This window comes from Schistocerca cancellata, chromosome 6 (genome assembly GCF_023864275.1).
Source record: "Schistocerca cancellata isolate TAMUIC-IGC-003103 chromosome 6, iqSchCanc2.1, whole genome shotgun sequence".
Lineage (NCBI taxonomy): Eukaryota > Metazoa > Arthropoda > Insecta > Orthoptera > Acrididae > Schistocerca > Schistocerca cancellata.
The window spans coordinates 266,937,902-266,961,078 of NC_064631.1; the positions used below are offsets into that span (position 1 = coordinate 266,937,902).

Sequence of the window (23,177 nt, forward strand, 5' to 3'; positions counted from 1 at the left end):
TGAGAATAAAGAGCCAGTTGTCTTAGACAAGAGCGACATTTTCTGAATCGGTGCTGGTTATGAGTCAACAGAGTCATTCCGTGCATTGCGAAAGAAAAGAAAAATAAACAAATAAGTAAACCCGCATAAGCGCGAGTGGGACTCACGTACCGAGGGTTCGGTACAAACTTTATTATTTATACAGACATTTCATTGATTCCAGAAATTGAGTATCTTGACATTTCTGGATGGTTAATGATATCGATGCGGGCAAGATATACACCTACTCGTTCCTGAGAAAAGGGGATCTTAACAGGACACGCAGGCATTCGGATAACAAATGACAAAGAAGTGATATGATTTAATTAAAAATGACCAATTATGGACTTTTTTCCTTTGCATGTAGAGTGAGACCTTGCTTCCTTGCAGATACTCTATAGTTTTGATGAGCTAGTTTGTGAGCACGAAAATTTGTGACATAAATAACCATACCTTTTGATTCCATTGAGTTTGAAGCTTACGTTAATTACACCGCCAAGGCCTGCAGACCTTAGAATATCTCACAAATTTCAAATTGATCCGTTTACCTGTTGCTGATAAAAAAAGGTCTTAAAAGATGGATGAATAGACAGATAGTTATTTAATAAACAACCCAAAAGAATTTTTTTCATGTGTTATAATTCCGATTTAATAATTTTCTAATTTTTTTATTTAGTTGTTATGTGAAATTCTGCTTCTTGTCAAATTTCATATTTCCAGGTCAACATGAAGTACCCTATAGGTTTTGATGAGTGCGTTTGCGAACATCCAAATATCTGACATACATGGCCTTATCTTTTGATCTTATTGACTTCGAAGCTTCAATTTTTTTCCCGTCAGGAACTATAGACCATAATACGTAAAATAAATTTTAGCTTTATGTATCTACTCATTCCTAAGAAAAGGGGTTTTAACAGTGTGACAGACAGGCACCGAGACAGACAGACGCAACAAAGTGATGCTATAAGGATTGCTCTCCTACCGACTGAGGTGTGCAACACTAAAAGCCGGAACAACATAGACTGAGAATTCGACTAGAGAAAACGAAAGTTACTTTGATGGTTTGGAAGATCCTGAACACACCAATAAAAACGACTGCTCAATGATGATACTTGAACCTAGATGTGTCTTCGGCAATTGTGTGAGGCAGTGGGAAGTGAGGAGACTTTTTCGTGGCTTGTAATCAATGTGGAACACCGGCCGTGGTGGTGGAGGTGGTAACCGGCCGTGGCCCGCAGTAGATCAGTGAGGCAGTGGTGTCGGGTGTGCAGTCTGCGCCCCCCGCTCTCTTCTCCGGCAGCCCCAGCGCGATACGCCGCCACTCCAGGCCACGCCAGGCCAGCATATAAGCTGCGCCAGCCGTCACTGCGGCACTGTCGACAACAGGTAGCACACAGCACCGACACCAGCAGCATGAACCGTCACGTAGCTCTGCTCCTCTGCGCCTCGTTGGCGCTCGTCGCGGCCGCCGAGGTAAGCATCACCTCTCGTCGCCAAGGGCCACGCCGCGTTTCTAGTGCACAGTCTTCAATTAAACACAGTCTTCCTTAAGCACCCACAATTCTTCATACACAGTTGTCGACAATGCTTTCAGGTAGCAAACTTACTTTGGGTGCTCCACATAGGAACTGCAGTAGGACCTTCCTTTTCAAGTATGTTTACAAGTAGCCTGGTGGGTAATGTCGGAAGCTCCATGCTGCCATTCCCGTACAATAATGTACTGTATGTGGGTCCCAAATATTTCAGATATCTCATTTCACACTTTCTTAGACTGCCGTAGTTTCAATACGGAATATATGACTTCAAGTTTGTAAGCAACTTCAGCTGTATTCTTCAAAAGCTACCATGTGGTTACAATTAAAGTGCATCTTCTCACAGAGGCCCAGTGTCAGCTGTGATTATCATACGACACCGACACTTTGTACACATCCTGTTGCTTTAAAGTGGAACCGATTTACCCTGGAAAAAGAATTAGTTCCAATTCTGGCCACCAGGTACAAATCTGGCGCTGTGAATGCAAGAAGCATAGAAAGGTTACCATATGTAACGGATTAGGAACAGGACATGGGCAGAAAATGTTAAACAAGTGTGAAAGGAATAATGTTGACATTATTAACCCTGCTTACATAATTTGATCAATGTGAGCGCCTTCAACGTTGGCGAGATATTTTACAGGGCTAAAGTTGCACCTTGTAGCCGAATTGGGAACTAATTTTTTCCAGCTTAATTAGGTTCCACATTAACGCACTAGCATGATTACCAGGTCTGACTACCATACAATAATTACAGCTCACACAGAACTGTGAGTAGCTGCAGTTTAATTATAACCACCCAGCAGCTGAATATGTCGTACGACAACTTAGTTTTATTCAGTCTGTGAAACTAGCAGCGTCGTTTCCATCATGGTATCGAAAATTGCTTCCATATTCAGATATATTTCCATGTTGTTCTGAATTTTACACCTTCATTAAAGACTTGTCCTTTGATTTTTCTTCGATTTTTACTTCCATATTTCAGGTCGTAGTTCATTCACATTCACTGGTAGGCATTTAGGCATTCTGATTTGAGAACGTGCTGTAGTTCCTACTTTTGAGATTCCTGTAAACGCACTTGTTTTGGTGTTCTGTTATGTATTCTCGCCCTTCCGCCGTAAGGAGTATTTAGCGACAATAGTGATGTAAGCTAAGACATAATTTGTTGTTATGGTATTCAGTGCGAAGACCTATGTAGCTGTTCCAGTCGTCGATCTGCGGACACCTCTACGTTTAAGGTGTGTGACACTCCCTATTTCGACTTACAGAGCGACGGTTTTGTTTTTCTTAATGACAACGACCAGCTCAGTAGTCCTCATGTGGAATTCCTAGTGGGGAACTATTTTACCTCCACATTACTTTATCAAAGGGGCTACCATGACCAATAAACGTTACATTAAAGCGGCATGTTCTCGGAAAATATAATGGCTGTAGACTCCCGTCCTTTTCAGCCAATCACAGTACCAACATAGCAACTCCTTGTTGGCTTATGTCAGATACCACCATAAGTCATTCAGACTGTTGCTCCTGCAACTACATGGAAACGTTGCTGTACTACTTCCGGAACCATCTGCTAGTCTGGCCTCTCTACGGATATCTACACGTTGTGGTTGCACGAACCGTACGGTGTCTGAGTCGTAGAGGAGCACAAACACGACTGTCCACTCCGCCCGTCGCCCCTTTAGTGGTTAGGTGCGTGGTACGTAAGTAGTGGCATTGTAATCATGATGCCCACTGTTATGTTAAGAAAGGCAGCGAAAGTCTGATGTATGGATACTACCAAACACTTATAAAACGTATTGAATTCCCATCGCCACTACTGAAAGCTGATTATCACTTTAAACGTCAACCAAGGGACCTGTGCATAACTTTGTTACTTTTATAGTCTTCAATAATGGCAGTATTTTAAATGAATGTACTCGTTGGGATGAGGGTAGTTGTGGAAATGAAGAGAAAAATCTTTAAAAATGTATCGAACGACGTGAAATGATAATCATGAATTTATGATACGTCCTTATATACTATGTTTTGCATTCAGAAATTTTGTCCGGGTTGTACAACCTCAGAGATCAGGGAGTGTCAGCAGGGCCACGTAACCTATAATAGCAGGTCGACTAACATTTTCAACTACAGCAAGCACGTTAGGTCGTAGTAGCGATAGATAAATCACAACTCAAGGCGACAATGTCAAATATGTTTATCGTCTAGGTAAGTAAATTCATTCAGAAAAATCAACTTGTACGACAGAACGAGGTAATGGACTGCCGCAATGGCTACAGTCATTATCTTTGGCAATGCTGTATACATATTATTCAGTTAATAAACACTTTCAAACAAATAAAATGTATTTCTAATAAGACAATACGAGAAGGGAGTCTCTAATTCGCAATTAATAAGTTACATTCGTAAAATATAGGTCTGCAGCTGGGCATCCATGATGCCTTTTTGTCTCTGATACACTACTGGGCATTAAAATTGCTACATCACGATGATGACGTGCTACAGACGTGAAATTTAACCCACAGGAAGAAGATGCTGTGATATGCAAATGATTATCTTTTCAGAGCATTCACACAAGGCTGGCGCCTGTGGCAACACCTACAACGTGCTGACATGAGGAATGTTTTCAACCGATTTCTCATACACAAACAGCAGTTGACCGGCGTTGCCTGGTGAAATGTTGTTGTGATGGCTCGTGTAATATATATAAATGACCTAGTAGATAGTGTCGGAAGTTCCATGCGGCTTTTCGCGGATGATGCTGTAGTATACAGAGAAGTTGCAGCATTAGAAAATTGTAGCGAAATGCAGGAAGATCTGCAGCGGATAGGCACTTGGTGCAGGGAGTGGCAACTGACCCTTAACATAGACAAATGTAATGTATTGAGAATACATAGAAAGAAGGTTCCTTTATTGTATGATTGTATGATAGCGGAACAAACACTGGTAGCAGTTACTTCTGTAAAATATCTGGGAGTATGCGTGCGGAACGATTTGAAGTGGAATGATCATATAAAATTAATTGTTGGTAAGGCGGGTACCAGGTTGAGATTCATTGGGAGAGTCCTTAGAGAATGTAGTCCATCAACAAAGGAGGTGGCTTACAAAACACTCGTTCGACCTATACTTAAGTATTGCTCATCAGTGTGGGATCCGTACCAGATCGGGATGACGGAGGACATAGAGAAGATCCAAAGAAGAGCGGCGCGTTTCGTCACAGGGTTATTTGGTAACCGTGATAGCGTTACGGAGATGTTTAGCAAACTCAAGTGGCAGACTCTGCAAGAGAGGAGCTCTGCATCGCGGTGTAACTTGCTCGCCACGTTTCGAGAGGATGCGTTTCTGGATGAGGTATCGAATATATTGCTTCCCCCTACCTACACCTCCCGAGGAGATCACGAATGTAAAATTAGAGAGATTAGAGCGCGCACAGAGGCTTTCAGACAGTCGTTCTTCCCGCGAACCATACGCGACTGGAACAGGAAAGGAAGGTAATGACAGTGGCACGTAAAGTGCCCTCCGCCACACACCCTTGGGTGGCTTGCGGAGTATAAATGTAGATGTAGATGTAGAAGGAGGAGAAATGCGTACCATCACGTTTCCGGCTTTGATAAAGGTCGGATTAAAGCCTATCGCTATTCCGGTTTATCGTATCGCTACATTGCAGCTCGCGTTTCTCGAGATCCAATGAGTGTTAGCAGAATATGAAATCGTTGGGTTCAGTAGGGTAATACGGAACGCCGTGCTGGATCCCAACGGCCTCGTATCACTAGCAGTGGAGATGACAGGCATCTTATCCGCATGGCTGTAACGGATCGTGCAGCCACGTCTCGATCCATGAGTTAACAGATGGGGACGTTTGCAAGACAACAACCATCTGCACGAACAGTTCGACGACGTTTGCAGCAGCTCGGAGACCATGGCTGCGGTTACCCTTGATGCTGGATCACAGACAGGAGCGCCTGCGATCGTGTACTCAACGACGAACTTGGGTGCACGAATGGCGAAATGTCACTTTTTCGGATGAATCCAGTTTCTGTTTACAGCATCATGATGGTCACATCCGTGTTTGGCGACATCGCGGTGAACGCACATTGGAAGCGTGTATTCGTCATCGCCATACTGGCGTATCACCCAGCATGATGGTATGGGGTGCCATTGCTTGCACGTCTCGGACACCTCTTGTTCGTGTTGACGGCACTTTGTTGAAGCAAATATCGTTATAGTGAAGATTAGTTATATCCAGTGCTATTTTTCTGGGGGAACGCTGGCGGATGCGTACGCCTAAACATTTTGTCGACAAAGTAATTTTTTTACGATGTTGAGAACTTGGAAGAGTGCTAAAGATTTATTTCACGTACGTAAATTTTTTATTTCATTTTTTCTGGTTGGTAATTGCAATACGAACGACACCAGTGCAATTTTTGGTGGGAAAAGCGATGTTATTGACTGTTTCCAGCATTTCGAAGCTGCGGCAACCGTTCTCGACAACTGAATCGCTGGCAGCCAGGTCGACAAGCATGTAGTGCCCTCTCCCGCTAATAGTGAGCGATGGTAGTGCTAAACGGATATGCATACGCTCAAAGACGAGCTACTGATAGATGTCTACAGTCCCGCTACCGTGATCTTCCGTGATTCATTGCCATCTTTGCTTTGTTATTCTTGATTCGTTTGCGTTTGCCGTTCCGTTTGCTGTTTCATTTGAGGTGTATTATAGGTCAATTGAAGTGTACGATACCATTTTCTTTTATTGTTCAGGGGTTGATGGGAATCGCATACTTCATTTGAGGCGATGTAAACTGATGTGTTCGATAGCCCATTCTCTTGCATGTTTGGGTGTTCGTCGGTATCGCCTGCTTCATTTGAGCTGTAAAGTCAACTGAAGAGTCCATAACCATTTTCTTCTTTTTTTTTAGCTCTACATGTTGATGACCTCATGGCTGAAAGCATACGGGTGGTATACCATGCTTCAGTTATAAGTAATTTTTGCTGGATATATCCAATGTCGGAGTACCCTCAAACGTTCTTTTAGAAAAAAAAAAGCACTGGTTGTATCTCCATGCGAAGTAGTGATTACCGGCTAGCAGAAGTACACTGGCTGCAAAGATACGCTGTATGCAAACCAGATAGCCGTACTTGGCTTTGGAAAACAGCAAGTCAGTGTGGGTCAGCGGCGAGGCGCCAGGTACCCATACATATACACACACTGACGTACGAGTGTTGTAGGTCGGGAGGGAGAGCGGTCCAGTCGGCTGTTGCGCCACCAGTGGCGCAGTTCGCGGTTTCGCCGACTGGAACACAGGCGTCACGCCGTAATAGCTGCATCTGCAACTGACGACAGAGTAAAACTTTAATAGCAGCATACCACGCGATAGTATTGCATTTATTAGTCCCATACCACGCGATAGTATTACATTTATTGGACCCATCTGCTACCAGATACCTAGGATCCTGAACAAATGTGAGGTCAACATCAGTGTGTCGTTCAAAAGTAACTCATTAATCCATCATACGCAAATAGCAAACAACGTAAACTCTATTAAGGCTTGAGTGTATAATTTTCAGCATAGTTGTCACAACTTGTATATTAGACACAGGGAGAGCGTATTAGAGCGTATGGAGCCCTTCCACGAAATAATTACAGTAAGTGAACTGTTGGAATCCTTCTGCACCAGGCTGAACACAAAACGACAGACATCAATATCTGACTGACCATTTTGAATGCACAATCAAAAGGCATAAAGTAAAAGTGTGAGGAAAGCTCAGCAGTACACAGAAACCAAAAACGACAGTGCGCTGTCATTCATACGAAACGATTGACAACGAACACACAAAAGTAATAAGGACCTAACGAAACATGCTTCTTCTCTCAAACCCCATGATATGCAACAGATTGCACTTAGTTTTATTTATTATAGATCCTCTTTTTGTAGAAAATCTTTTTTTGCAAACATATCAAATTACAAACCGAGTAAGTTTATCCAGTAGCATTCGAAATTCAAATTGTGTCATACGCTTTAGTGTTTTTAATTAAATAGATGACATATTTGAAAAACAGACTAAACACATTACTCTTTAACGTAAGAAACCGTAAAAAGTTAACATCTTCATAAATAGATAAACTATGTAATACCTCTCTTAACGAGGAAACGCTAGGTGCGTGTAACATCTCTAGTGATGTCTGTAAAGTCTGAAGTGTTACGTCAAAATGCATGGCCCTCCAGAAAGGTAGGCAACTAATATTCAGGGAATATTTCATCTTTGGAATCCACCAAAAGAATTCTGAACAAAAAACGATAAATTTAAAACCTACATATTTCTTCATCGATGATTTTCCAAGTAAAATGCAACTAGACCTAAACCAGGAAACCAGCAGGTGATGAAGGAGGAAAGCCTCAAAAATGCGTCGTCAATAATAAAAAAAAGTAGAGGAACTTAAAACTTAGTTACTGTTTACGATGGGTCTATATTTATATTAATTGAAACAGAGTCACAGTAAGTGTCTGCACAGCATGTGTATATGTAACGCAGCAGAGTTCTACACTCCTGGAAATGGAAAAAAGAACACATTGACACCGGTGTGTCAGACCCACCATACTTGCTCCGAACACTGCGAGAGGGCTGTAGAAGCAATGATCACACGCACGGCACAGCGGACACACCAGGAACCGCGGTGTTGGCCGTCGAATGGCGCTAGCTGCGCAGCATTTGTGCACCGCCACCGTCAGTGTCAGCCAGTTTGCCGTGGCATACGGAGCTCCATCGCAGTCTTTAACACTGGTAGCATGCCGCGACAGCGTGGACGTGAACCGTATGTGCAGTTGACGGACTTTGAGCGAGGGCGTATAGTGGGCATGCGGGAGGCCAGGTGGACGTACCGCCGAATTGCTCAACACGTGGGGCGTGAGGTCTCCACAGTACATCGATGTTGTCGCCAGTGGTCGGCGGAAGGTGCACGTGCCCGTCGACCTGGGACCGGACCGCAGCGACGCACGGATGCACGCCAAGACCGTAGGATCCTACGCAGTGCCGTAGGGGACCGCACCGCCACTTCCCAGCAAATTAGGGACACTGTTGCTCCTGGGGTATCGGCGAGGACCATTCGCAACCGTCTCCATGAGGCTGGGCTACGGTCCCACACACCGTTAGGCCGTCTTCCGCTCACGCCCCAACATCGTGCAGCCCGCCTCCAGTGGTGTCGTGACAGGCGTGAATGGAGGGACGAATGGAGACGTGTCGTCTTCAGCGATGAGAGTCGCTTCTGCCTTGGTGCCAATGATGGTCGCATGCGTGTTTGGCGCCGTGCAGGTGAGCGCCACAATCAGGACTGCATACCACCGAGGCACACAGGGCCAACACCCGGCATCATGGTGTGGGGAGCGATCTCCTACACTGGCCGTACACCACTGGTGATCGTCGAGGGGACACTGAATAGTGCACGGTACGTCCAAACCGTCATCGAACCCATCGTTCTACCATTCCTAGACCGGCAGGGGAACTTGCTGTTCCAACAGGACAATGCACGTCCGCATGTATCCCGTGCCACCCTGGCCAGCAAGATCTCCGGATCTGTCCCCCATTGAGCATGTTTGGGACTGGATGAAGCGTCGTCTCACGCGGTCTGCACGTCCAGCACGAACGCTGGTCCAACTGAGGCGCCAGGTGGAAATGGCATGGCAAGCCGTTCCACAGGAGTACATCCAGCATCTCTACGATCGGCTCCATGGGAGAATAGCAGCCTGCATTGCTGCGAAAGGTGGATATACACTGTACTAGTGCCGACATTGTGCATGCTCTGTTGCCTGTGTCTATGTGCCTGTGGTTCTGTCAGTGTGATCATGTGATGTATCTGACCCCAGGAATGTGTCAATAAAGTTTCCCCTTCCTGGGACAATGAATTCACGGTGTTCTTATTTCAATTTCCAGGAGTGTAGTTTGAAATATAAGTGACAGTATCAACGATCAATTTCCGCTGTCGTTTTTTAAGTTTCCTCTACTTCTTCTTCTTCATCTTCTGGTGCTGTACCCGAGTTAGGTGACAAAGTTTTGGGATGTGTTCGTTAACGACTATTTCACCTTTTGTACATATAAAATTAATCGTGTAATTTATGTACAGACTTAGCAAACATTTATTGCATACACACATACCAATCCTAATTTTAGTATATATGCCTTCAACAACTCATTAAGGAAGACTTCAGAAATGTACTAAGTGAGGTGGAGCATTGGCAAGGTGCTAGAAACAGTTTCGGGAAGAAGGTGGCTCCAGAACCCCAAGAGGCTCCCGAGCTACAGTTTAAAGCGATTGCCACGATGGTAATTTGGAAGGGTACGGGCAATATCGACAGTTTTTTTCGGAAATACGAATTAGTGAGCGTGCCATGAGTCCTCTGGTTACAGCGAGTGGAGTGCTGTGTTGCAGGAGAAGTACCCGGCCACGTTCGACAGCCTGGACCTGAAGGAGCTGCTGTCGGATGAAACTCGAGTCCAGGATGCGATGCGCTGCCTGCTGGAAGAAGGAGACGCAGCGTGCAGACCCGCCGGGAAGGCGCTCAAGGGTGAGCCCCATCGTAGTCTACACTCCGCTACCCAGTAGGATGGTATAGCCCACACCACAAGCTCACACACTTAAAATGAGGCCCGTGCCGTGGATGCAGTGAGTCTGTATTCAGTAATCACGTAGCTGCAGATTGCAGTAACGGGACCCCAATGGAGCAATGACGATTGGAATATGAGTGTTCCCCGAATTTAAATAAGTTTGCTTAGAAAGAAATATATGGGTTGGGATAAAGGTATAAGTCAGTCTGAAATTCCTGTCTACTGTGGTTGATACTACAAGAACTATGTTGTGCACAGTGAACAACCTCCGAGACCATACTCTGGTTCCATACAAGAAATTAATTCTTCTCCCAGAATACACAGTGCTTATTGGCCCCAGCGTAAAATTGGAGAAATCCTGGTTTACTGCGGTACCAGTAAGCTTTTGCGAGGCACGCACATTTGATTAGCTGTGCAGCTTATCCCCTTACGCTGTAACGCAACGCCAGGCCACCTATATATCTTCTTCCTTTGTGAATAATCTAATATTATTTGTTATACGTGGTTAGCAAGAAGAGAAAGCGGAATTTTCTAGATAGCGGGGTGGCGATAAAAATCGGCACAGTTAATGACAAGGAATAAGAAGTTGGCCCGTCACTAACAGAGTGATGTGTTGCTGTGGAAAGAAATAAACGCATATCAACACCAGTATTTGCGTTGGTTAAGAATCCTTCTTTTAAAAAGATCGAACTCCTTAAAACGAATGTTCAGTAGACACCGATTCCATTATAGATCATGCATCATCTATTTAAGGATGCAGCATATGGATGCCGATCAATAGCTACGCCTTATTAGCAACACCCAAATCCATTTGGTGTTACTCGTTAAAATCCAGGAAAACTATTTAAAACAGAGAATATTAGTAATACCGAACAAAAGTAGTACAGTTTTGGAGCATATTAATCTAAGATGTAGAAGGATTATCAATATGACCTTCTACTTTCTGTACTGACGGTAGAGAGGCCAAGAAATAAGTTGTACAAGAAACTGAACTAATTTCAGCAAATGCTTTATAGCAAAAGCACAACGAAAAGTTGACATAGGGGTTACAATTTTATACATCACCTCATATCTTGGGAGGCTGTGGTTTCTCTTTCATATAATAATGTTCTATTACACGCCACAGGATGCACACAGATATACCCACTGAAGAAATCACCGTTGTCACACTATACACTTTTATCATCAGTGGACTAGTAAAAACAGAACAATTAGATCGATTAAAATGGAACATTGTTTACCAATCACAAGCATTAGTTCTTCCTTCAGGCATGTAGAATTGCTCTGTAGTTCTCAATTAAAGAGGGCGGTCAGTAACAGTCTGACAAGCTAGTAAAAGTGTTCCATGGTAGCTTGTGCTGAGAAACAACATTTAAGAATGAAACTCCAAACGTTGCGCCGTTTCCGACTTCATTAGTATAGAAATTAGTCAATCAGGGCGTTGTGCGAGCCAGAGAAGGTGTCGCCAAACGTGTTCATCGTTTCATTTCCTAAAACCGGAGAAGAGAGCGATACAAAAGTTGAACATGGGACGGTAGTAAGTATCGAACTCGAGGCAAAGCCTGCGCTATAATCTGCGCCTCATTACCTAACTACAATGCTAATTAACTCCGGAACAGCGCAGCTTATCGAGTTATCAGATGAACAATTATTTATTAGCATAACCTAATCTGGAACTCCCTTACAAGTTTTTCAGTTTATTCCTCACCACCCTGTGTATCATCAACCAATCAATAAGCTGCCCGGGAACATATATCAGCTCAAAATACTACACACACTGTCTCTAAATGAAAGAAGGAATATTAATTGGTTGACCAAAGCATAACACTTTACACTAAAACACCACTCATGGTGCTAACTCAGCTTCATTTCTATTACATCTTCAAGCTCGCCTAATGACTGTAGTAATGGCGGTATAACATTCCACTCCGCTAGTCAGAGGCCTACTCTATCGTCCAGTTGTTCATTGTTATCACCGTTAAAAATTGCAAATCTCACAAGTAGACACCCTAACGAGCCAAAATTTTGTCACCAGCTGTTTAGTATTCTTTTCGTACACTGTTGGTACGTAATATGGAAGTGTGCGTGGAAAGATTTTTGAAAGTCCTAGTTGGGTCTGTGAAGGTTTATGACACCAAATCTCTACGCACTGCCCACGAGTTTTCTGTAAATCACGGGCTGCAGATATGTAGTGGCGGAGCTGGCACCCTGAAGAGTCACAGATGCGTTTAGTTGGTGTCTTTTCATAGTTATTTGATGACCAAAATACCAATTTGAGTTCACTGTCTTGCTGCTAAAACTGCTGTAGCATGATTCTGGTCTTGTGATGCGGGCAGTTATACTACTGGAAGATGCCATCACCATCGGGAAAGATATCAAACGTAAAGAGATACAGGCGGTCCGCAATAATGTTACTGTGGTCCACAGCTGTGATGGTGCCGTCAATTGTTACCACAGATCCTATGGAAACCCAAGAGGAAGTCCACCATAGCGCGCTAGGCGGTAATCTTGGTGCGATGAACCTTCGGATTGATGACGGTATATCCAGGCATGACCATCGACCTGGAGTAACAAGAAATGTGATTCAGCAGACCAGGCGACAAGCTTCCACTTGATCCACGGTCCAATACCGGTAACGGCGTGTCCGTGCTCCGAAACACTTGTGCCCGGAGAGCGAGATATCTCCGAGCTCCACGTTATGTGGTGGAACGTGGACGTCCATCAGCTTGTGGTGTAACCGTAGTTTCACAACCTTCGCCGGCCGGAGTGGTCGTGCGGCTCTAGGCGGGCGACCGCTACGGTCGCAGGTTCGAATCCTGCCTCGGGCATGGATGCGTGTGATGTCCTTAGGTTAGTTAGGTTTAATTAGTTCCAAGTTCTAGGCAACTGATGACCTCAGAAGTTAAGTCGCATAATGCTCAGAGCCATTTGAACCTTTTTTTTTTCACAACCTTCAAACAGTTTCCGTACCGGTTCACGACCTAATCACGTGAAAAGCCGACCATATTCGCCGTTTCATAGATGCTCTTTCCGCGGCGTCGAACCATAACAATCTGCCCTTCGTCAGAGTGGCTTATATCAGTGGACTTCTCCATGTCGTAGGATACGCCGCGAACTTACTCTCGCAATGCTTCCAGCAAGAGACATTACGTCGCTCTAACTTCTCGTACTCAGTTAATCACAAGTAAATGCCTAATTACCACTATCATTCACCGCTAATTGATCTGTTCCTTTCCTAGCCTCAAGTCTTGTACAGTGGAAGATGGCATTCTGTCTACGCTATTCGACTCACCTTATGACAGTTCGCTACGGACAGATGTACGAGGCGGGATGACTCCCTAGTTAATGTCAGAACCACACTTCCTGGCCCTTCTTCAGCCAATCGATGCTTATGTTTTGACTTTAGTTAACTTATTCTAAAGGCAATTGCACCCTAATATTTCTTCAAATCTATTAGCGTAATAGCTTGTTTCGTATTGAATGACATTGTCTACGAACGTGAATTATCCAATTTTACACATGTATCCAATGTTTGGAACTATTTTACTTAAATGATGTTATTGGAAATCTTGTTATTACCTTTCAACATAAAATTTATGCACTAGTTTCCACCCAGTAGGCCTCTATATCTAATTATCTACTGGAATGCTCCACATAGAATTTGGCGTTCGTAAGCGGTGGCTTATTATTCTTGGTGTTTATATTTTTATGGAGCGAAAGTTTCAGGATGAGACAGATGTAATGTCTTCCCGTATTTCATTATAAACCTGAGCAGTACACGAACGAAAATATTAGTACCAAATCCCATTGCCTCTGAATTCTATGTGCTTCCCGAACAGTTTTGATACTGAAACTCCTTGGCAGAATGAAACTACGATACCGGAACTCCAGACTCCAACTATTGCATTTCGCGGGCAAAGATCTGATCTACCGACTGAAATATCCAAGAACGTCTGAAGTGTTACACTGACCAAGCTATCGAAGAGTGACCCACGTCTCGCCCTCACAGCTTTAGTTTCGCGATAAAATCTTCTCCCGGCCCTACACACACTTTTATTCTCCCAGGAAGTTGAGAATTGTCGACTGGAAGACCGCCGCCTCCTTTTGCCACTAAGGTATAAGGTTATTGAGCCACCTGTTTGGAAAAGTTTTCGTAACTATTATTCCGTCCTGAAGTGTCAGTGTCATGACCTAAGCGTATCTACTAAAGGTTGCTGATAGATGCGTCCGGAAACAGTTGACCCCACTTCTTGAGTTTCTGATGACATTGAGAACTAAGGGAGAGGGAAAATGTTATGAAAATTTCAAATCGTATGAAAACAAGCTAAATCTCGACCCTATGTTTTAGTGACAGTTTTCACTGCAGAGTGTCTTATTTGGTCAATAATTATAAGATTCCTTCCTTCGAGTCTATTCTTAAACGTCTGTATATACCAAAAAAATGTAAACAGCTTCGAAATGTTAACTTTTTTGGATCAAGGATGGATTTTGGCGAAAGATCGTCTTCTCTGCATGTCTTTCCAACAAGTGTTCTTTTACCTGTATCTTTATCCACAAGCTGTACGATGGTGAGGTAGTTATCTGTAGGCCTAAACCGGAAAAGCAATTGCTATATATTTAGACATCCCTACGTACAGCCTTTTTAGGAGTTACATATGCTGCGGAAGTGCGCATATTTGTCGTGATATGATTTATGATAAATTTTCAGTACATACATAAATTAATCCTTTTTTCATAGATCATGACTACGACATTTCGTAATGATGTGGAACGTGTCTTCCTGTGCTCTCAGTTGCCCTGTTTCCCTTTACACAGTATTCCAAATTGTTTTAATTTTATTATCAGATGTGCTAATCTCAGACATAAGGACATACGTCTGAACTATTTTAAAACTTTTCTTAATACAGTGCAGTAGTTTTTATAATGTTTCATTGTTTTGAGGTCATGACTCCTCCTAGCTATAAGATACATTTCCCTTTTCTGTTTGTAAGATATTTTTATCCCTTTAGTAAGCCATGACTTTTACAATTATATTTCACTGTTTTCTTAGGAAACTGTTTTCAAATATACTCTCAAAGGTACACATGAAATGGGTTAAATTTTAAATTAGCATCATGTTCCCTGTACACCTCATCCCAGTCTGTTGCAAGGTTTCCCTAAAATTTGGAAGTGTTAAATCGTTAATGGGACACACTATTTTGGAGGACTGTTTTGCATTACTGTATAGAGCTATATCATATACTGTAACTAGCTTTGCATCATGATCAGACAGACCACGCTTAACAGGAAAATTTTTATTTAATTAAATTTATCTTCGTCTATGAAAACGTTATCTATCAGTGTGCTGATTTCCTGTACCACCCGAGTAGGAAAATCAGTAACTGATGTCAAATTGAAAGAACCAAGTAATACTTCTAGGTCAAGCTTTCTATCTGACTCTTTCAGAATATCTACGTTGAAATCCCCACAAACAATAATTTGTTTCCTTTTTCTGACAGGATGCACAACAAATAATCCACGTTTTTCTACAATAGTTGAAAATTTCCCAATGGGGAAACAGCTACAATTATAAAAGTGCCTTTATTTAGTTTCAGCTCATATACACATGATTCTATGCGTTGGTCTGCGCAAATTTTTTTAGTTTCCAAATTTTTCACACTATGACTGATTTTAACATACATCCTCTTTCCATAGTGACTCTAGTTATATGTGCTGAAAGCTTATATCCACCTACATTTACCATTTCCATACCTGTGACTATATGATGCTCAGACAGGCATACTAAATCTATTCCATCCTCAGTTTCTAAATCTTATGTACAAACTAGAAGCTTATCTACTTTGTTTTTTAATCCCCTGATATTCTGATGCAATATATTAACATTATTTTTACTGTACTTATATGTCAATCTTGTGACATACTAACATTATTTTCACTGTACTGTTATTAGAATCTTGTGATATTTTCACATCCCTAGGACCTGCCTGTCTGAACTTTTCATGAAGCTTGATTTCAACCAATGTAGGATGATTGGATACTGATCTTAGCCTAAAAACTTACTCCCATGAGTTCCAGTGCCCCCAATTAAAGATTTTGCTATCATCCCAGCCAGTTTACCCTTCCCTTTCCTACTGAGATGCAGGCCATGTCTTGTGAAGTCCCACCTACCAATACCATCAGTAGGAACCAAACCAATGCTTGACAAAGTAGCAGACCGAAGCAGCTGATCTAGCTTCATATTGACCTTCCTGACAGAGCTGTTCAATTGGGGCCAGTCATACCGCATCAGAGCAGGAACCAAGCCAACATTCGTATGGTTCGTTGCAGATGCTATTTTCACTAGGTCACACTTAATATTGTAGCCCTGGTCGCCATCAATACTGTTTCCCGCTCCACCCACTACCACAACATTATCCTGCTTTGTAAAACCTTTGCACAATCATGCTACATCCTCTATCACTTGGCTAAGTCATGCACTGGGCTTGAAAATACTTGTGACTTTGTACCTGTCACCTAATTTTTCCTGCAAAATCTGGCCTACACCTCTTTCATGGCCACTACCTGAAAACAGAACTTTCCTCCTACTTTATAGGTCTTTGCCACAGTTGGTTCCCTAGTGAAAGTCTGTTGAGTGCTGAATACACTTTCATCTAGTTCAGACTGAGGTAACAAGGCAAATCTATTGTTTGTGCCAATGATGAAACTGTCTGATACTGTTCTCTTTCAGTGGCCCCTGTTCCTTGCTATCACTTCCCACCTGTCTTCACCCTCCTCCGCCCTTAACCTCATCAGTTCCTCCCTAGCACTATCCAGTTAAGCCTGATGGGCTCTAATGTTCCCTTCCCGTTCCGCTATTTCCTATGCCTTGAAGATAATCTGCAATACCATGAAAGAGACCCATTCACTTCTCCGATTCCCATGGCACTATCGTCACCCCAGTGCAAACATCCCCCACAACAGCTGCACAGAACGCCAGAACTGACTTTCGTACAGCAGCTCAAACACTTCTTGCTCATGGTTGTTTAAATATTTTTAACAAAATTTATTTAGGCAATAACAATAATATTCTATTAACTACTGATCACAAAAGCCACTAAAGTTATGTGGAACACTAATATTCGTGTATAATGTTAATATAGTAACGTAATACAGTTAAACTAAAGTTAAAAATCAAAACTTGTATACCCGAAAAATTAGGCCTAAGATCATGTATGTGCGATACGTATTTTACGCGTTTTGAAAGGAAATAAAAGAACTTAAAACCTTTAATTCTCCTAGTAGATACGGTACTACTAAATATATCTGTAATTTAAACAACCTAAATTCTTCACTTAATACTTAATGTAGTACATCTTATAATTCTCTCCGTAATCCTGTTGTTGTCAGACATTTAAACGTCCTCGTAACAAAGTAAACCTGTAAAACATGGCCCACTATTTACTTCAACAATGTTCCATTAAGTTCTTGACATTTGATGATTCCCCATAAGAAGACGTAGCATCTTGATTGGTACCTAAGTTTTTCTTTGATGGCGTAGTTTCTTCTGTAGTATACTCAATTAGCCAAATGGCTATGTTTTAAAACGCCTGGGATCTGTCATTCATCTTTTGTCGTTGGCTACAGCCTTGATACTTCAGACCTGATGTCAAACAACAAGTTTTGAATCTGGGAATGTGATGATGTGGCAGAACTGTTGAGATGACGTAGTAGTATTTCCAGAAAAATTAAGGAATAGTTGTGTTTGACGCCTGAGGACCCTAGCGACTATGTCAACAATTAACGCACTGCTCACCCCAATCTGCACATTCAAAACCGGTCTCCATCCCGAAGCACAACAAAATTCGATGATTTTAACAGTATTTTCTTTTGCAGAGGTGCTGCCCGAAATAGTGCGTACAGACTGCGCCAAGTGCACTGAGACACAACACAAGAAGATCGGAGGTTTCTTCGGAGAGATTTCGCGCCGCCACCCAGACCTCATGAAGAAGCTGCTGGACAAGTACGACCCATCTGGAGAATACAGGAAGAAGTACGCCAAGTCCTGGGCCGAGTACAGCATCCACCACTAATCCTCATCATGCCTTGTAACTCTTATATTCAATAAATCTATCACCTACCCTATAATGTAAAAGACCATTTCGACCTACCCACAAACACGGAAATACATGGAGCTCCTAAACTCGTTTGTTCTGTGAGACAGAAACGATCTGCTTTCACCTCAGTGATGAAGCAACATTTCATATTAAAATCAGCGTCATTTGCACTTATGGGTCTCAAGAATCAAAACTGACACTCTGACAATGTTGAGTGTCTATGGAAAAAGTTCAAGCCAATCGTAAAATACGTTTTAGACAGGTACGTGCCGAGTAAGACTGTGAGGGACGGGAGAAATCCACCGTGGTTAAACAACAAAGTTAGGAAACTACTGCGAAAGCTTCACTGCAAGTTTAAACGCAGCCAAAACCTCTCAGACAAACAGAAGCTAAACGATGTCAAAGTTAGCGTAAGGAGGGCTATGCGTGAAGCATTCAGTGAATTCGAAAGTAAAATTCTATGTACCGACTTGACAGCAACTCCTAGGAAGTTCTGGTGTTACGTTAAATAAGTAAGTGGATCGAAACAGTATATCCAGACACTCTGGGATGATGATGGCATTGAAACAGAGGATGACACGCGTGAAGCTGAAATACTAAACACATTTTCCCAAAGCTGTTTCACAGTGGAAGACCGCACTGCAGTTCCTTCTCTAAATGCTCGAAAGGAATAGAAAAGCTACCGAAATCACTCAACAAAAGAACGTCCACTGAACCTGACGGGATATCAATTCGATTCTACACAGAGTAAGCGAACGAAGGAAAAGAAAAGCTACCGAAATCACTCAACAAAGGAACGTCCACTGAACCTGACGGGATATCAATTCGATTCTACACAGAGTACGCGAAAGAACTTGCCCCCCTTCTAACAGGCGTGTACCGCAAGTCTCTAGAGGAACGGAAGGTTCCAAATGATTGGAAAAGAGCACAGGTAGTCCCAGTTTTCAAGAAGGGTCGTCGAGCAGATGCGCAAAACTATAGGCCTATATCTCTGACATCGATCTGTTGTGGAACTTTAGAACATGTTTTTTGCTCGCGTATCATGTCATTTCCGGAAACCCAGAATGTACTCTGTAGGAATCGACATGGATTCCGGAAACAGCGATCTTGTGAGAACCAACTCGCTTTATTTGTTAATGAGACCCAGAAAATATTAGATACAGGCTCCCAGGTAGATGCGATTTTCCTTGACTTCCTGAAGGCGTTCGATACAGTTCCACACTGTGCCTGATAAACAAGCTGTGTGGCTGGATTGGAGAGTTTTTAGCAAACAGAACACAGCATGTTGTTCTCAATGGAGAGACGTCTACAGACATTAAAGTAACCTCTGGCGGACCACAAGGGTGTGTTATGGGACCATTGCTTTTCACAATATATATAAATGACCTACTAGATAGTGTCGGAAGTTCCATGCGGCTTTTCGCGGATGATGCTATAGTATACAGAGAAGTTGCAGCATTAGAAAATTGCAGCGAAATGCAGGAAGATCTGCAGCGGATAGGAACTTGGTGCAGGGAGTGGCAACTGACCCTTAACATGGACAAACGTAATATTGCGAATACATAGAAAGAAGTATCCTTTATTGTATGATTATCTGATAGCGGAACAAACACTGGTAGCAGTTACTTCTGTAAAATATCTGGGAGTATGCGTACGGAACGATTTGAAGTGAAATGATCATATAAAATTAATTGTTGGTAAGGAAGTTGCCAGGTTGATATTCATTGGGAGATTCCTTAGAAAATGTAGTCCGTCAACAAAGGAGGTGTCTTACAAAACACTCGTTCGGCCTATACTTGAGTATTGCTCATCAGTGTGGGATCCGTACCAGGTCGGGTTGACAGAGGAGACTGAGAAGATCCAAAGAATAGCGGCTCTTTTCTTCACAGGGTTATTTGGTAAGCGTGATAGCGTTACGGAAATGTTTAGCAAACTCAAGTGGCAGACTCTGCAAGAGAGGCGCTCTGCATCGCGGTGTAGCTTGCTGTCCAGGTTTCGAGAGGGTGCGTTTCTGGATGAGGTATTGAATATGTTGCTTCCCCCTACTTATACCTCCGGAGGAGATCACGAATGTAAAATTAGAGAGATTCGAGCGCGCACGGAGGCTTTCCGGCAGTCGTTCTTCCCGCGCACCATAAGCGACTGGAACAGGAAAGGGAGGTAATGACAGTGGCACGTAAAGTGCCCTCCGCCACACAACGTTGGGTGGCTTGCGGGGTATAAATGTAGATGTAGATGTAGAAGAACCAGAAGTCAATCGTTCAGCATGAAAGAGACTAGCCATAAGTGAAAGTGTTTTGTTTAATTTTTTATGACAAGGTGTACCATATATTCTTTTTGAGGACATACACAGAAACTTGAAAGATAGTCATGGAGTGCCACAGCCGTAGGTTTTTCAACAAATTCAAGAAGACACTAGTGATTTCATATGCAAACAACAAAGAGTCTCACTTCACTGGCGCAACAATGAGCGGCAATTCCTCAGTGACACACTGCTCCATGTTCTTGATGTCCATGTTTCCAGACATGATACCATCCTATAGTTCATGTGTACCTAAAGGATTCCTTACAACTTCTTCTCGTGACATGAATCAGCTCTTCGGCAGAACAACAAGAGCAGTGACTTTTGTCGTCAAAGGAATCTTGCTTAGCGTAAGTGAAGAATTTTGTAGACGTCATCTACATGATTAGTGATAATAACACAGCGAAAAACTTTGGTTTTGTAAACATTTTGTGGTTTTCCTCTGTTCTAAAGTGATAATCCACTGGTAAATATAAGTGCTTATACTCATCGTATTATTTTTGAAACCCAACATCCTAGCACAACCAGTGTCCAACGTAGATCCAGCTAACATGGATAACCAGATTTCCAAGGTATTAGCAGCAGAGAAACAGCTTAGGTACTTGTAACTACTGCTTTATATAGCTTATGGAGACAGAATTCATCGACACGCAAGTCGCTGAAATGGCGTCAGCTAAAAGAGACTTGAAATACGGCGGCCGAACCCCGAAGGGAATATCCCGTCCAATAAATGCCATACGATAATTTCATACACTGCTGTGATCCAGACGTACTTTCTCAGGAATTTCGTCTTCAATTTAAGACCTACGGTTTATGCTAGTAGACATACGTTGCCTTTTTGCCTGTGTTAGTGTTCTCCTTACAGCCTCCTTACTTCATCCATCGAAAGCCAATATGCCGCTACGGCATCAGAATTTCTTCACTTCGAGTGCTATTTTGTCAGCAGGATTGATGTTAGGTATATTGCTAGTGTAACTTCAGCTGTAAATTGTTGCAACCACTTTAGTTTGATTTTCTTTTAATTCTTATTCTGAGCTGAGTAATGTGGTCATTCTGTACAGCAGTGTAATGGGGTTACAATCGCCAACGTCAATGTTAATGGAAGGACTGGACCACAGACCTCTGATTCGTCATTCATCATTCATTGTATACAAAACAATTTCTTCATGAAAAGTTTTAGAATTAAAACAACGTATTTTACGTGGAAATACAAAGATCCCGAAACTCAAACAAAGTTTACAATTTTAAAGCAACAATTCGGAAATATAAAGCTTTTAGACATAAAAACAATAATTTAATTTAAAGGAACTTCAAAATTTGTTTGAATGACTGCAATAACAACCTGTTATTGAGCAACAGGTCAATAAGTAATACTTCCTTTCAGATGAACCAATTAAAAACCAAGTTTCAAATGAATAATGTCAAATCCCAGAATTTATTTACAACAGATAAGAAACCCGAAGGGCTGGCAACCATACTAATAATGCCTTGCCCCTAAAAACCAAGATGATGGTAATAAACGCCAAGAGCTCGATACAGGGATATGAGGTGATTACAACCCCGCTCATTAAAGTAAATTTGAACAATACCCACTAATCGCTGTCACTGGGGCAAGAGACCCCCCATAGTCTTAATGAATGCCATTGGCGGGCGAAATTCATGTCCACTAACATTTCTAGAAACACATTAACATGGGAATCTTTTTTCTTTTAGACGTATAAAAATACAATACTAAGAAACATGCCAATCTCACTAGAGAATTTCAACTGAAACATTAGAACTCTTTTCCTTAAAATAGAATTTGGTGTCTGCTTGGAGAGCACAAGCTATTAAAGCAAACACTCACAACTTATGTCAAAGACTTTTCCAGGTAGTACAGAAGGAATTCAACTAATCTTTTGTGTAAGCTCCGTTCATGGAGAGGTTTCCGATGATACCGTCACACACAACAGTAGCCACAGCTAACGCCTGGCTATCGCGTCGGCTCGCCAGACGCCGTAGGGACAAGCAGTGTACTGGCAGACTGCGGAGGTGGGAATTAAGGATCACAAGCCCCAACCAGGCTCGAAAACTCAATCATTACAAGGCCCTTAAGAAGCTAAGTTTAGCGCAGATACCTACAGTACAAACCATCCACTAGTAAATATTCAGTTATGAACACCCCAGCTGCCCGCACACCAAACCAATTTAACACGGCTAATCTCACAACATCCCATTGAACCACTATGCGCTGACACAATTTCAATTGAGTGTTCAAAATATAAATTAGAAACAGATAGGAGTCTACAGACAAATCATTTGAACAAAAAATTTAATTATTGAAATGCTCAGGTCAAAACTACATGAAAAATGCCATGAAACTAGTTCACCAAGTACCCAATTATAAATCTGCCCTATAGGCATTATATATCTGGTTCAAAGACAGCATCCAGATCGGCAGAACACAGAGCAAATGTCAGTACTGAGAGAGGGTAAAATAACAACACCCACATTGATCACTGATTTTCAAGGTAACAATGTCAGCGAAGCAACTTTGACGCTGGGCCCGGTAACTTGAATTACTGTTCTACACCACTCCAACACAATAACTCATGAATATGAATTCTGCATTCCCGGAGCAAACAGGAAACTGCA

At 42.4% G+C, this 23,177-nt stretch overlaps 1 protein-coding gene across 1 annotated transcript; it reads left to right on the forward strand.

Annotated features, from left to right (window-relative positions):
* The first annotated feature begins 1,204 nt into the window (after positions 1 to 1,204).
* On the forward strand, positions 1,205 to 18,217 carry LOC126088282 (ejaculatory bulb-specific protein 3-like). Its single transcript, XM_049906411.1, has 4 exons — positions 1,205 to 1,235; positions 1,319 to 1,491; positions 9,973 to 10,108; positions 18,021 to 18,217. The coding sequence occupies exons 1-4, from the start codon at positions 1,205 to 1,207 to the stop codon at positions 18,215 to 18,217; spliced, it is 537 nt and encodes a 178-aa protein (XP_049762368.1).
* The last annotated feature ends 4,960 nt before the right edge of the window (positions 18,218 to 23,177 follow it).

Excerpts from the sequence above, each read along its gene's own strand:
- LOC126088282 (XM_049906411.1), top strand. The coding sequence starts at position 1,205 with ATGTGGAACACCGGCCGTGGTGGTGGAGGTG. Across the intron at positions 1,492-9,972 it reads CGCTCGTCGCGGCCGCCGAG|GAGAAGTACCCGGCCACGTT; the intron begins GTAAGCATCACC and ends GCTGTGTTGCAG. Across the intron at positions 10,109-18,020 it reads CGCCGGGAAGGCGCTCAAGG|AGGTGCTGCCCGAAATAGTG; the intron begins GTGAGCCCCATC and ends TTTCTTTTGCAG.